The sequence below is a fragment of the Vipera berus genome (assembly GCF_964194415.1).
Source record: "Vipera berus genome assembly, chromosome: 6".
Classification (NCBI taxonomy): Eukaryota; Metazoa; Chordata; class Lepidosauria; order Squamata; family Viperidae; genus Vipera; species Vipera berus.
The window spans coordinates 72,643,205-72,656,804 of NC_138208.1; the positions used below are offsets into that span (position 1 = coordinate 72,643,205).

The 13,600-nt window shown below is 38.9% G+C and overlaps 1 protein-coding gene across 1 annotated transcript in view; it reads left to right on the top strand.

The window, feature by feature from the left end:
* Positions 1–4,148: 4,148 nt before the first annotated feature.
* DGKI (diacylglycerol kinase iota) overlaps positions 4,149–13,600 on the top strand; it is a gene marked incomplete at both ends in the record, with an annotated part of 261,813 nt that continues 252,361 nt past the window's right edge. Inside the window, one exon of the mRNA XM_081330760.1 lies at positions 4,149–4,363. Coding sequence (XP_081186886.1) covers positions 4,149–4,363 — 215 coding nt within the window. The remainder of the gene's footprint in view (positions 4,364–13,600) is intronic.

The window sequence follows — 13,600 nt, forward strand, 5'->3', positions numbered from 1 at the left end:
GATTGTTCCCAATTAGTTACATCTGGGGTTTCCAAATGTGTTGATTATAATAGGTTCACAGATTCCATTTCTACAAGGGTTTCAATTTAAAAACAGGAAGCCAGTAATGTCATAAAGTAAAATAAAAGCATCATCTTTATTTCCAGGAATACTAGTGTGCTTTAAATGGGCCCTTAAATATTTAAATGGGCCCTTAAGTGTGAATTCTGCAAGGCTTTCCAGCCATTGTATTTGCAGGGGTTGTAGGAGATGTTTGTGTGTTCTGCATAACAAAGTAGTGTGTTACATCTCTGTGAGTGGATGTGTTCATTAGAAACATAGGGTCAGCTTCATGGGTTCAGCTCTGGGTCACATGAATGGGGGCTCAGAATGGAGTAGTTAGCAACCTTCTGAGCTGCTGCCCTCCTGCCTCTCCCCTAAGTCTGCATTGGACCAATTCTTCCTCTATAATGTTTTTTTCTGAAGGCCCTGATCTAACCTAGTTTTGCTTCAAATTTTGCCTCTCTTTTTCTGCTTTGTCTGCCACCCCAAATTTGGTCCCGTTCTGTTTGGGTTTTGGAGAGACAAGACAGAATCCTGAGTGAACAATTTCTTTTGTCATTTCATTGCATTGGAAATAAATTGGGAGCTGGAGACATTTTTTAGAGGGCTTCACTATTGAGATGTATATATTCATTCTCTCTCTGCCTGGGTTTCTATATATTTTACTTGTAATTAACTTTTAATTTTTTATTATTAAACAACATCTCCCTATCCCGTGTCCATGGGAAGGACTCGATAGGTGGACCAAAATCCCAAATCCAGTCTAAACATCTTGATGACTAATTATATGCTGTCCTAATTTGCAGGGATAATTCCTAGAATTCTCTGCTACCTGGTTGCATTTGGAGAGCATCAGGATGGGGAGGGCTAAGTCAGCCTCTCTGTTTCTGAAATCTGTGCATCAAATAAAATTTCTTCAGGGTAGACATTTGATTTTGTAGGAACACAGAAAGTTTGGATTGGTAAATAGAAATTAATGCACAAATAAATGCTGAATTATGACCACAGAGACCTGTAAATGTACTTTCACATGAGTAAGGCTAAAAAGAGATGAATGAACATGACTCAACGTGCATGCTAGATTAATACTTAGTTTTTTTTAAAAAAGAAGTTCATGGCAAAGCTAGTTTGCATTTTCTATCGGATTGATTTACTGAGAAATATCAAAGCCTTTAACTTTGCTAGAACCTTACTATTACTTTTTTTAATCCTATCCACCCACTCATCCACTCCCTTTTTCTTTCTTCTTATTTAAAGTATTTATATCTTGTCCCTGAAGTATACTGATTTTCTAGGACAACATAACATTACAAATGTTATGGGAGCAGTTAATGGCAACAATTTAAACAATAAGTGATGGTGAAGTAAAAACAAAAGTGACATTAAAGTGCATTTAAAGTTGAAAAGAGCAAGGAAGTCTTTCAACTTCTTTTAGGGGGAACTGTTGGCAATTGAGTAACTCACAGCATAATAATCTCCAGATGCATCATTTAGAACTTCTTCCCTAGAAAGCATCTCATGGTTTATAAAGTCTTTAGGCAAATTCAGTTTGGTTTGATCTGTTTGATTCAATACGGGTGATCCAATGTTGTAGTACTCAAGTTTTGTTTATAACAGTTGTAACATGAAGTTTGATCTTTCTATCTTATACACAGAATGATGGGATAGCAGTTATAGTTGTGGTCATCAAACTAGTAGATCTTATAAATGAAAGATGGTAAAAATCACTTACATAAAAAAGTATATTATTATATATTGGATTGGGTTATAATGTGTATGCAGCACAGGCAATAGATTTTAGGATACTGTTCTTTGGTGCCCACTAAACATTCATGGACCAAACCCCACATTGCATGGGTTAGCAATGAATAGGCATATAAAAAGTAATGGAATCTAGTATACTTGCCTTGTTTGTAAAATTACTCCTCTATCTGAATAAAATAATAGAATAATAGACCACTGAGTCAAATCCCTGCTTAGAGCAATAATCCAAATTAAAGCTTCCATGACAGATAGCTTGACTACAGCCTTGACTACATTCAGTGAAAAGGAGGACCCCAGCACCTCTCTGGGTAATTGTTTCTAAAATTGATTTGCTATTTTGATTTTTTTACAGTAACAGTCAATCTGAATTTGTTGTCTTGTAATGTAATCCCATTAATCTGTGTTTTGCTTTCTAAAATGATACAAAATCTTGACCTTCTGCTTGACACCTGTTCAAGGGCCCAGAATGTTATCACAACTTCTTCATGAATGAAAGCAAATATACGTGTCCCAGGATAATGTTGCAGGATCCAATCTATGTCAGTCACCTGGACCAGAGGTTTAGTCTTCTGAGCTTTCAGACTAATGCTGGAGTCCATCCTCAAGCAAAGTCTCTCTACCGTAATGTGTGTCACACACATACCAGTTGAGAAAAGTTGCCTGAGGGTGGGCTCCAGGAAGAGTATGAGAGCTCAGAAGAGTGACTGGCCCAGACTGGATCCTGCAAAACCTCTTCAGTATTTTTGCTCAGGCCTAAATATTCTGAGTTCCCTCAGTTTAACAAATACAGTAAATAAATCTATCCTGTTCCATAGCCCTGTTGCATTATAAATGGAAGGCAGGAGATATATATATATATATATATATATATATATATATATATATATATATATATATATATATATATATATATATATATATATATATATATATATATATATATATATATATATATATATATATATATATATATATATATATATATATATATATATATATATATATATATATATATATATATATATATATATATATATATATATATATATATATATATTTGCTTCATTCTGCCCAGTAGATCTCTGCAGTGTTTCAGATTTACTGTCTAAAATGATCTTTGCAGTATATGGCCTGTCTACAACTCTTTAAAGTAGCTGAGTCTTTTCCTGGGATTATTCAGATACTTCAGAGGACAGCCACTCATTCTGGAAAATAATCGGGCAACCTTAGAAACTAACAGGTAGGTGCTATATTTCATTGTAACCATGTGCTCTGAAGCACCTACTGGAAACTAAATCCAAAGTTCTGCACAGCCATTAAGAGAACAGAGACCAAAGAGAAGGAAATATTTATAGCGACACCTCCAATATCTATATTTGTTAGCCAGAATCCATGTTTTTATTGTAATGAAAGCATTTGTCGAGGGGAAGAGTATATCTTGGGAAAAGTTAGAAGTGCATCTGGTGAGCTTGTAGATTTCATCTCAGCTCCTTGTATCCTGCTAGACTGTTCCTTCACCATTCCACTATCCCACCAGACAAGGGAAGGGAGAAATTTTGATTTGGTGCTAGTTGAAGACTGGCAAGCAGGTGTTATCTTCTCACTCCTCCAATGTCTTCCTTGCAAAGTAAAATTGTTTATGTGCTTTATTTGTTTACTTTACAGGATACCCAACTCACGCACCAACCTCATCATGAGCTAATGATGGAAAATCTTCAGCAGAACTTTTTTCCTCCTCGCCTTTTCTTAATTTTTCTTTAGCTCGGACAGTTTCAAATCACCTTCCTGTGTCCCACAATGATAGTTACAATTTTTTTAAAAAAAAAAACAACAGTTGCTTTTTTTTAGACCCTGCTAATATGCTGAAGCAACTTATACTTGTCCCCTCTACAGACGTGGGACTCTCATACACATCTTTCTGCAGAAACCAAGGGAGGGGAGGCCTCTCCTGCTCCCGTCTCACTTCCCACAGAGGGGCTTCTAGCCAGATCTAAAGGTGTAGCTGCTGCTGCTGCTGCTGCTCTCCTCTTAAAGAGGGCGTGGCAGGAGGAGCAGCGAGAGGGGAGGAGGCTCTGATTGGCCAGAGGGGGTGGGTGGGTGGGTGGGAGGTAGGGAGTTTCCCACAATGCCCCGCTGCAGCCAGTGCAGCCGCCGATGGATGCTGCGGGAAGGTGCTGCCATTTGCAGCCGCTTGGACCGGCGGCTCGTCGAAGGGGCTTCATTCTGGCTGCGACGGCAGCAGCCGCCCGCCGCCCGGCCTCTGTCCCCGGCTCAAGCCGATCTGCTGGGCTAGTTCCCGGCGCTTTCTTTCTCCGCCGGGCTGCTGTCCTTTCAGCACCGCTATGAACCCTGCTTCAGCAGCCGGGGAGGAGAAGGGGGCTGCAGGAGGCAGCGGTCCCGGCGGCAGCACGTGCCGTGGGGCCGAAGGCGGCGGGGACCCTCGCAGTGCTCCCGCCACGGGGGCCGACCCAGAGGTGCCTGGACTAACCGGTCAGAAGGAGGACTCTCTGGAAGAGAAGCTGAAGAGTTTAACCTTCAGGAAACAGGTGTCTTACAGGTGGGTGAAGAAAGCAAAAAGGGGAGGTTTTTTGGTTTTCTGGGGGTACTTTGGCCCACCTGGTGAGTAGGGCGCCTCCTTTTCCTGCTCTATGATCAGCGTTGGAAGTTCTTTGGGGTGAGAGCGCTCACGAAGTCTCCTGTCTGTCCCTCCCGGTGTTGTGGGCTTTGCATATTCCCCACCATCTCTCTTACTGAAGTGCATAAGAAACCCCTTCCTACTGCTCTTCCAGTTGGGATGGTGTGATTTCTTTCCCTCCCTTTACTTCCAGGCTGCCTATGATGTGAAAAGCAAGCTAAGGAGATAATTTCACTTTGAATTCAGACGCAAAACATGGGGGGGGTGTTTGGTGGCGCGGGATGTGTGTGTGTGTGTGGATTGAGAAGAAAAAGGATCCAAATAATGCATTTCCATTCTTTGACAACCAGGACTCCTGTTCTTGAGTATATGATAATTAGCTTGGACAACTATCCGGGTTGCTTTTCATTGGGTGGGGGGGGCATGTTTTAATAAAATCTGACCATTTCCCTTCCCCGTCTAGTCAACAATCACATCAGAAGCAGGTGTGTTTGCCCTGAGAGATATTTTACAACTAAAGCCAGTTTATTAAGAACTGTAATGTATGTTTCTGTGTAATGTATGTTTCTGTGTAAAGTCATTATGCATGCAATCAGAAAAGCAGCTGTTACCCCAGATCTTGTATTCCTTTTTGTTTAATATGAAAGTGAGATGATCGATAATAATGCTATTTAAAGTAGTGCTGCAAAGGAGTGTGCATTCCTTTACACAGACCTATCCTTTGCGGTGATAATGATTTTGATAATGTGTGATGTCATCACGGTTCTTGATAGAATAGTGGAAGTACATACGTTTGTGAGAGACTGAGCCATCATAGAAAACGCCTAAAATACTGGGTAGCTCTGAAAGGGTTAACATTGCACAGAAAGGTAATTTTGTATCCCTTGAAATCAAATATGACCTATAGGCTTTGGGAGTTACACTTGTCAGAATAAAATTGCAAGCCATGTCAGAGATGAGGCTGAGGATAGCATCTCCTTTACCATGAAAAAAATAAATCCTGATCTTGTTTATGATCCTTCTTCAAACAAGCAAAGCTTCAGGTGAAAATTGTCTGTGCATATAGACTTTAGGATTAGGGGGAGTTCAAAACAGTTAACTGCTTGCCCAGGAAATCTTGTTATTTTGGAGCCCTGATGCTTGAACTAAAAAGAAGAAAACAAGCTGAAACTAATATTGCTTTACTGGCATGGAGAGCTGGTGCAGTATTTCCCTGGAAAACACTTATTTCGGGTAGCACTGACGACTGTTGAAGGCTTCAGGAGTCTTCCAAAGAACAAGTGTTCCTATCCATTTTCAGCACCCCAGTGAATCATTATGTAAGTCTCAATATAAATCCAGTTGATAGCTACATTATGTATCTACATCTTCTGTTTAACAACTGAAGATCAAGCTGAATCAGAGGTCAGCGAAATTCAGTTACTTGGTAAAATGCATGACTGTGTGTATTTTAAAACTGTTTGCTTCCGTTTTCTCTACTAAGCCACTAGATTCTAATTTCTGTTTGCAAATTTTTTTAAAAAAAATTAGATCTGTGTCAATTGCAAGGCCAGCTTGGAGCCAAATAAAGCTATGTTCTGAAAGCTATGGCTGAAACTCACCTCTCTGGTGCTCCATATACCCAGGTTCCTACAGACAGTCGCAGGCATCGTGCAATTTTCTTGATTCCAAAATGGGATTTTACAGAGGTCTTATTATTGTTGCCTTGTGTTTGTGAGTTTCATGTAGTTTTTTTTTTTTAAACAACTCTGCTATCCTCAAAAAAAATGAGCAGAGGAAAAAGAAAATAATTCAACAATGCTTTTGGATTGTATGCTGGAAGCTCTGTCCAGAAAATGTTCTTTTATGGATATCAATTCTTGATAGTCCCTCTTTCATCCATACAACTGAAAAAACTAAATGGAATGCATAGGGATACAAGGTAAAGAGGCTCCAAATATCTTCAAGTAAAGAATCAATTTATAGGGGCACAAAAATGGTATGAAAGTAATATGAGTGAAATTAATACAAAAGAAACAAAAGCAGTTAACTCAAACCACCATCATTCTAACTTTTTTTATCTGGACATAAAAGCTTTCTTAATTAAAAAAGGTAAATGTGGAGAAAAACAAACTCTTTTTGAAATGAAGGAAATGATATCCTTCACATATTTTAGTAGACTGTTATTTTTTCATAGCTGTTGGCTTATGATACACACAAGTCCTATCTGTCATTATTTCATTTCACTTTATTCTTTCCAATCTTTGCAGATTCTGCTTAGTTGCAAAGATTATTTGCTCAATGAATTACAAATGGAACACTTGCATAGGAAATACTAGCAATAGTTAACTGGGTCCTATAGTTTTCCACTGCTGGAAAATACTGAAACCTAGAGAAAGTATTTCGAAGTTTGGATGGTTGTCAATCCAGTCAGATTCTGTTGTGTCCAGAAGTGTAAAAAAGACATTTCTAAAGCAGCTTTGAAAGGCTCACAGAGCTTTCTGAAATATAGCGTCCCCAGCAGCCTGACTCCATGTACATCATGGGCTATTTCTTTTGACTTTGTAAAAAAGACCCAACAATTTCACTGTTAGACAGTTCCAGAGTGATTAATTCTCAGCTGTGTGACCATCACTCCAGAACAGGGGTGTCAAACTGCCAGCCCGTGGCCCGGTTGCATCATATGGAGGCCGCACTCACCCCAGGTCTGGCAATGCAAAAAAAGTCCCGATATGTTGCGACACGTCACATGATGCGGTGAGTTTGACACCCGTGCTCCAGAAGATTTCTATTACAGCTGTTGCCTGCTGGTCTAACCTGTTTCTTTCTTTCATTCTTTTTAATAATTACCCTGAAGATTGATGTCAGATTTTATAATAATAATAATAATATATAAAGTTGGAAGGGACCTTGGAGGTCATCTAGTCCAACCCCCTGCTCAGGCAAATGGCTGTGCAGTCTCTTCTTAAAAACCTCCAGTGTTGGAGCATTCACCACCTCTGGAGGCAGGTTGTTCCACTGGTTAATTGTTCTAACTGTCAGGAAGTTTCTCCTTAGTTCTAGGTTGCTTCTCTCCTTGACTAGTTTCCATCTGTTGCTTCTTGTCCTGCTTTCAGGTGCTTTGGAGAATAGCTTGACTCCCTCTTCTTTGTGGCAGCCCCTGAGATATTGGAACACTGCTATCATGTCACCCCTCACCCTTCTCTTCATTAAACTACACATACCCAATTCCAGCAACCGTTCCCTATATGTTTTAGCCTCCAGCCCCCTAATCATCTTGGTTGCTCTTCTCTGTACCCTTTCTAGATTTTCTAGTAGTAATGAATTGAAAGTAGAGACATCAACAGGTGGCTTTGGTTGTCCAGGTAAGGATGCAATGAAAAAGCAGAATGCTGTGTAGATTATGAACTTGTATGTCACTGTCTTTAGCCACAGCCTTTAAAGTATTAAAATGAAAGGGGATTCTGTACTTCCTTGCATTTCCAAGCAAGAATAAAGTTTTTGGTAAACACAAAAGGCTAAAGCTACATTTGGCATGCACCTATGAACCTATCTTTTGTTTGCAATGATCAGGTTTGTCCCCTACTCTTTATTGGCAGTCCAGTATGAAGAAAAGGGAAAGTAGACTCCATGTCTTCACTCATAGTTCCAGCTGGACCCTTCCCCCCCCCCCCATGAGTGCTCTCTGCTATATTGTTTGAGCATTAGCTATAATATTGTTCTCATTAATAGTCACCTTGCAGTTACTTTGTAAAAAGTTGGAGGAGAGAGTCTTTAATCTGTAATGTGTCATCTAAGCAACCCCACAGTACTAAAAATAGCACAGTTAAGGAGGGAAAGGAAAAGAAAAGTCAGGGAAAGAATTATGTTCTATGATCCGTGTTCAAAGAAATGGTCAATTACCTATTCAGTCAGCATTTCAAAAAGGAATGGGAAGGGCTACCATCCTATTCTTTGTGCCAGGCAAGAATATTGGAATAGTATTTTCTTTAATATTTAGTATTTTGGCTCGGCTTCTCCCTGTAGCTTTGTTCTAAAGCTCTGGCTGTATTCAGATGCTTAGATGGAGCTAATCCATTTACTGATGATCCAATCATTTCAATGCAACTCTGCCAGGTAACCCCCCCCCTTTTTTTTTTAAAAAAAAAAAGTGGGACTATCTTTTGAATCAGAATTACTGCTGTAGAGGCCCCAGAAGCACTACCTGTTCTACTACTGCCCAAAGCCTCAGTCAGGCCTGAGAGTTCTTTGCCTGGGTCTTGGCTTTAACCCTATCAGGCTGGACCAATGGAATCAAAAGGTTCCACTGGCATTCCTCCTCCTTCATTTTCAGCATTATCATTATTATCATTTAAATTTATATGCTGTCAAGATGCCAAGGGACTCTGGGTGGTTTATTTTTATTTTATTCTGCAGTAACTCTAGGGGGTCTCCCCATCCCAAAGAGCTGATTTCCCGGGTAAACAACTCTTCAGTTGGACAACATTGAGATGACACAGGCAGTAGAGAGGACACATTTCTTCACTGCCACTACAATTCAGACTAAAATTAAAATAGGATTCTTAACTAAATGGATTCTATTATGTTTTAAATTAATCTTTTGCTAATGGTGAAAGCATTGCCTTGAGTGTCCAAAATATACATAGATGTATATAAATACGGTCAAGGACGGGATTGCAGATATCTTGCTAATTTGCAAGCACATCAATTCTTAGTCAGACCTCCATTCTTTGACTAAGAAAACAAAGCTGGTCATGGCCTATTGTAAGCATGACGTGCCCAGAGGACTTTCTCTAGGGCAGCTAACTATAGGCAAGCACAGTAGACACCCTTAATGTATACTGACTAGGGTGCCCAGAAGATGGCAGCAAAGTGATACAAAAACTAACCTTTTACTGCTGTCCATTGGTTGTCTGGATTTTTGCATCCCAGAACTGTTATCCCACAAACTGCTAGTTTGTTCACTTTGTAGATATTTTTTCTGAGCTGCCACTGTGGCTGTCCCTCTCTAGCAATGATCTGCGTGCCACTTCCTCAAGTTATTAACTCTTCTACTGATGACCAATGTTGGGATGAGACCAGTTTGTCCACTTGAGCAGATTGCTTTGGGGTCCAGAGAGTCTTGCTTATTCTCTCATGAAGTGACCTTATCATTTCTTGTTAACTCCACAAGGAAGTCCACAAAAAGTGTTGGAAAAGTGTCCATCAGCCTTCTGGGCTAGACAGTCAAATTTGCACCTGAGTATGCTATAAGAAACCTAAAGATAAAAACTCGTTAACTATTGATTTGGCCATACAAATAGAATCATAAATACATGTCCATCTACCCAGGCCACAAAACAAACCTAAGTGCCAAGCAAAAAGATGTATTGGGCCAAATATTAACCAAAGCTCATTGCTGCTTGCTTCTGACAAGACAGCCTCAGCATAAATGTTAATTTTAATTGAGGCCAGTGATTCAAGGAAAGAGACTGTTAAGAAGTGGAATAATTGCACACCAACAAAATCCTACAAAGGTATTGCCAAAGACATACAACCTTTTTTGGACCAGGAGCTGTACATAGCTTTTGAGTAACATGCTGTGAGCTGTTATGAATGTTTTTAAAAATGAAATTAAACACATGCAATAAATATGACCATTTTCCATACAACTAATAACTATTCTCATTTAAGAGTCAACAGCAGCTTTGGAAATGGCTCTGAGGGCTATACTAAGGTTGTAGATAGGGTCAGCTTGTGCATTCCTGTTTTAGATCAATCCATTTTAGAGGCTGATATTATTCCCAACACCCAGCATCTTTATGGACATGCCAGATGAACATATTCTTTCACAATTAAGTCTGGTTTTCCAGAGCAGAGTCTGTAGAATGGACTGAGTCTGGGAGATAAACTGGAACTTACAAACTCCAAAAGCTAAGTAGAGTTGGTCTTCATTAGTACTTAAGAGTACTATACAGGAAAATTCAGGGGTGTACACTAAAATAAGAAAAAAATGGAAGAAAGCAATGGCATGCTATTTCATATTTTTCCCAAGAACTATAGTATGTGGACTTATCCATGAATGAAGTTTGAAATGCAATTGACTTTCCTGATCAAGGAAAGATTCAACCTAGAAATAAGGAGAAATTTTTTGACAGTGAAAACAATCAACCAATGGAACAATTTGACTCCAGATGTTGTGGGAGTTTCATCACTGGAAGCTTTCAAGAAGAGGCTGGACTGCCATCTGTCAGAAATGATGTAGTGTCTCCTGCTTGGGTGGGGGGTTGGGCTAGATGACCTACAGGGTCCTTTTCAACTCTATTGTTCTAATTCTAATTCCTTTATTTCTCAATTATCTTGAACACTACACACCTCCTAATATCATAACACTCTTTATTATATGCTTATAGCAGCTTCAAATGCTCATTGCACAAACACACTAGGTCCTTAGCCAGCTTCTGGAACCTCTTTTCTACTAAATGTGGAACAACAGCACAACATTAAATATCTTCTGAGATTCTAACCCATTTTCTTTGTCTGTTTCTTTGGAAAGCTCCTATTTTCCACCCCTATTAATGATGTTTCTGTTTGGTGTGAAGGGCCCCCTGCTAGTTGGAATAATGGAACCAGGGTGGTTAATCTGACTATGAAGGCAGCTCAGTACATCTTTGTATTTAGCTCTCTTGTGCCAATATGTTTTCTTGTGTTGAAGAGCAAAAGCAGGCACAGAACTGAATTGTATATTTAGATCCAGTAAGAAATATGTGTATATGGGGAGAGGGAAGAATGGCAGCTGTTACTCATCTCTTTCCCAGTGTGTGGGCATTCATATCTTAGATACAGAAGACATGTAGAGCCACCTTTAAATAACAACTTCTAGAGGTTTATTATTAGTTCTTCTTGACTTGCCAACCTGCAGAGAGGTTGGGAAACAGGGAAAAAACCCTGTTTCCATACTTCTTGATTTCTGCATCTTAATTTCTTTTAGAACATACTTATCCCTTAGGGATTTTTCTCTTTCTGGCACTTATACCAGTCTCAATACATGCCTCAGTCTAAATACATATATATACATGATTACTGCCTCTGCCAGCAATTCTGATAGACCTTCCTGTACATGATGTGGTTATTTACATTTGAAAATGCATCACGGCACCACCCTTTTTAAACTAGTAATTGTAAATAAATGAGCATGAAGGGATTGGTGGGAGGAATTTCATCTTTGTAATGCTGTTAAGGGCAAATATATATATATATATATATATATATATATATATATATATATATATATATATATATATATATATATATATATATATATATATATATACACACACATATGTATAAATATATATATATATTTGCCCTTAACAGCATTACAAAGATGAAATTCCTCCCACCAATCCCTTCATGCTCATTTATTTACAATTACTAGTTTAAAAAGGGTGGTGCCGTGATGCATTTTCAAATGTAAATAACCACATCATGTACAGGAAGGTCTATCAGAATTGCTGGCAGAGGCAGTAAGAACCCTAGAACAATCATTCAAATGTACCTTTATAGCTTTCAAATGGTTGGCTTGGGGCTGCTCTCTGCATGTATTATGTATGCTGGCTTTTAGCAAATAACACTCATTTATGTTTACCTGTGGATAAGAAGTAAGAAGAAAAAACTTCCTGGAAAATAGTTTGGGTTCCTGCAAAGGAATTTAATCACTTAAGCAGGCCCTGCACTTTCATGAAAATGCTAGGAAGAAAAGAAAAGTGGTAAATGGAAAAAGAAGGGGAAAGAAAGGAAGAAAGGAACAGAAAAATGTGAGAAGAACGAAAATCTTTGAACTCCTCCCTTTTTGTCAGAACTTAACCTACAGAAGGGCTTAGTAGGTTCTAGCTCCTAAACATCCTTTGAATGTCAAGGAACTACATGTAATCCTTGATTCACAACAACAATGGACCCCAGAATGTTGGTTCTAAGTCACTGCAGTTGTAAGACGAAGCACTACATGACCAGGCTTGATTTTAAAACCATATTTATTATTGTCATAAAGCAAGTCACCATGGTTATTATTAAGAATACAGCATATCTAATGAGTGTTTCTGCTGGAAAATGGCAAAAATGTCGCAAGTCCAGTCACATGACCACAGAATGCTGTAATCAATCATAAATGTAATAGTTTAATTTAATTTGTAAGCTGATTGCCAAGCGTCTGAAATGTGATTACATGACTCTGTGTGTGTATGTGGCAGTTGTAAACTTTGAGGTAAGTATCTTTTTGGAAGGCTGTTGTAACATTGAACGGTTGTTAAGCAAGGCTACTTTTACCTCAATGGGGCAAATTACTGGCCACAAATACAAATAACATTACGGCTATCAGATCTGAGCTGCTGGAATCCAGATGACCACCAGATGGCAGACAAGAGTAAGGATTTGACTGTATCTGCTGCCATCTGGTAGTCAACCGGATTTTTGCAATCCGGTATGGGTAATGTGTTAAGAAACATGCAAATGAACTTGAACAGAATGTATGGCAGACATTAGGAAAGCAGAAACTTAGGCCCGGAAAACAGGAAGGAGTTAGAAAGAAACTCAATGGGTCCAACTTGATTCTCTGTGTTATGAGAGGAAGGGAAGGAAACAGGCTTTTGTCAGGCTTTTAAATCTGTTATTATAGTCTTGTCAATGAAGAAGAATTCTAGCCTTTCACATGGTGTTTGTTTCCTGATGTGGTCTATCTTGAAGGGCTGATATAAACCTGGATAATATCGCTTTTCAGCATACTAGCTTCCCCTGATTATAATCTAACACATTTCTTTTTAAATATAAAAATAGCAGATGGAACGGGGAACTTGGTGTGTGCCACAAGAACTGTCTATAGGCACAATGGTGAACCCAATATGACTACCTGCTGTCTTCCATGCTATCTATACAGTATATATATTTTAAAAAATTAGTTTTTGCATGTGAAATACTAGGATGTAAGTGATATCATGTAGCAGTAAAGAAACAATGATAATTTCCTGAGCACAGAGCAGGCAGCAGTCATCCATATGTCCAGGATAACAACAATTAGAAATTGGAGCTGTGTTTTTAATTGCATTTCTGCTTCCCATCTCTACAAGCAAGCCTTTGGATATGAATGTTGGCAAAGATGAGAAGGTGTTTTAAGTACATTTTTTGTGCATGTCTGCTTTATTTTGT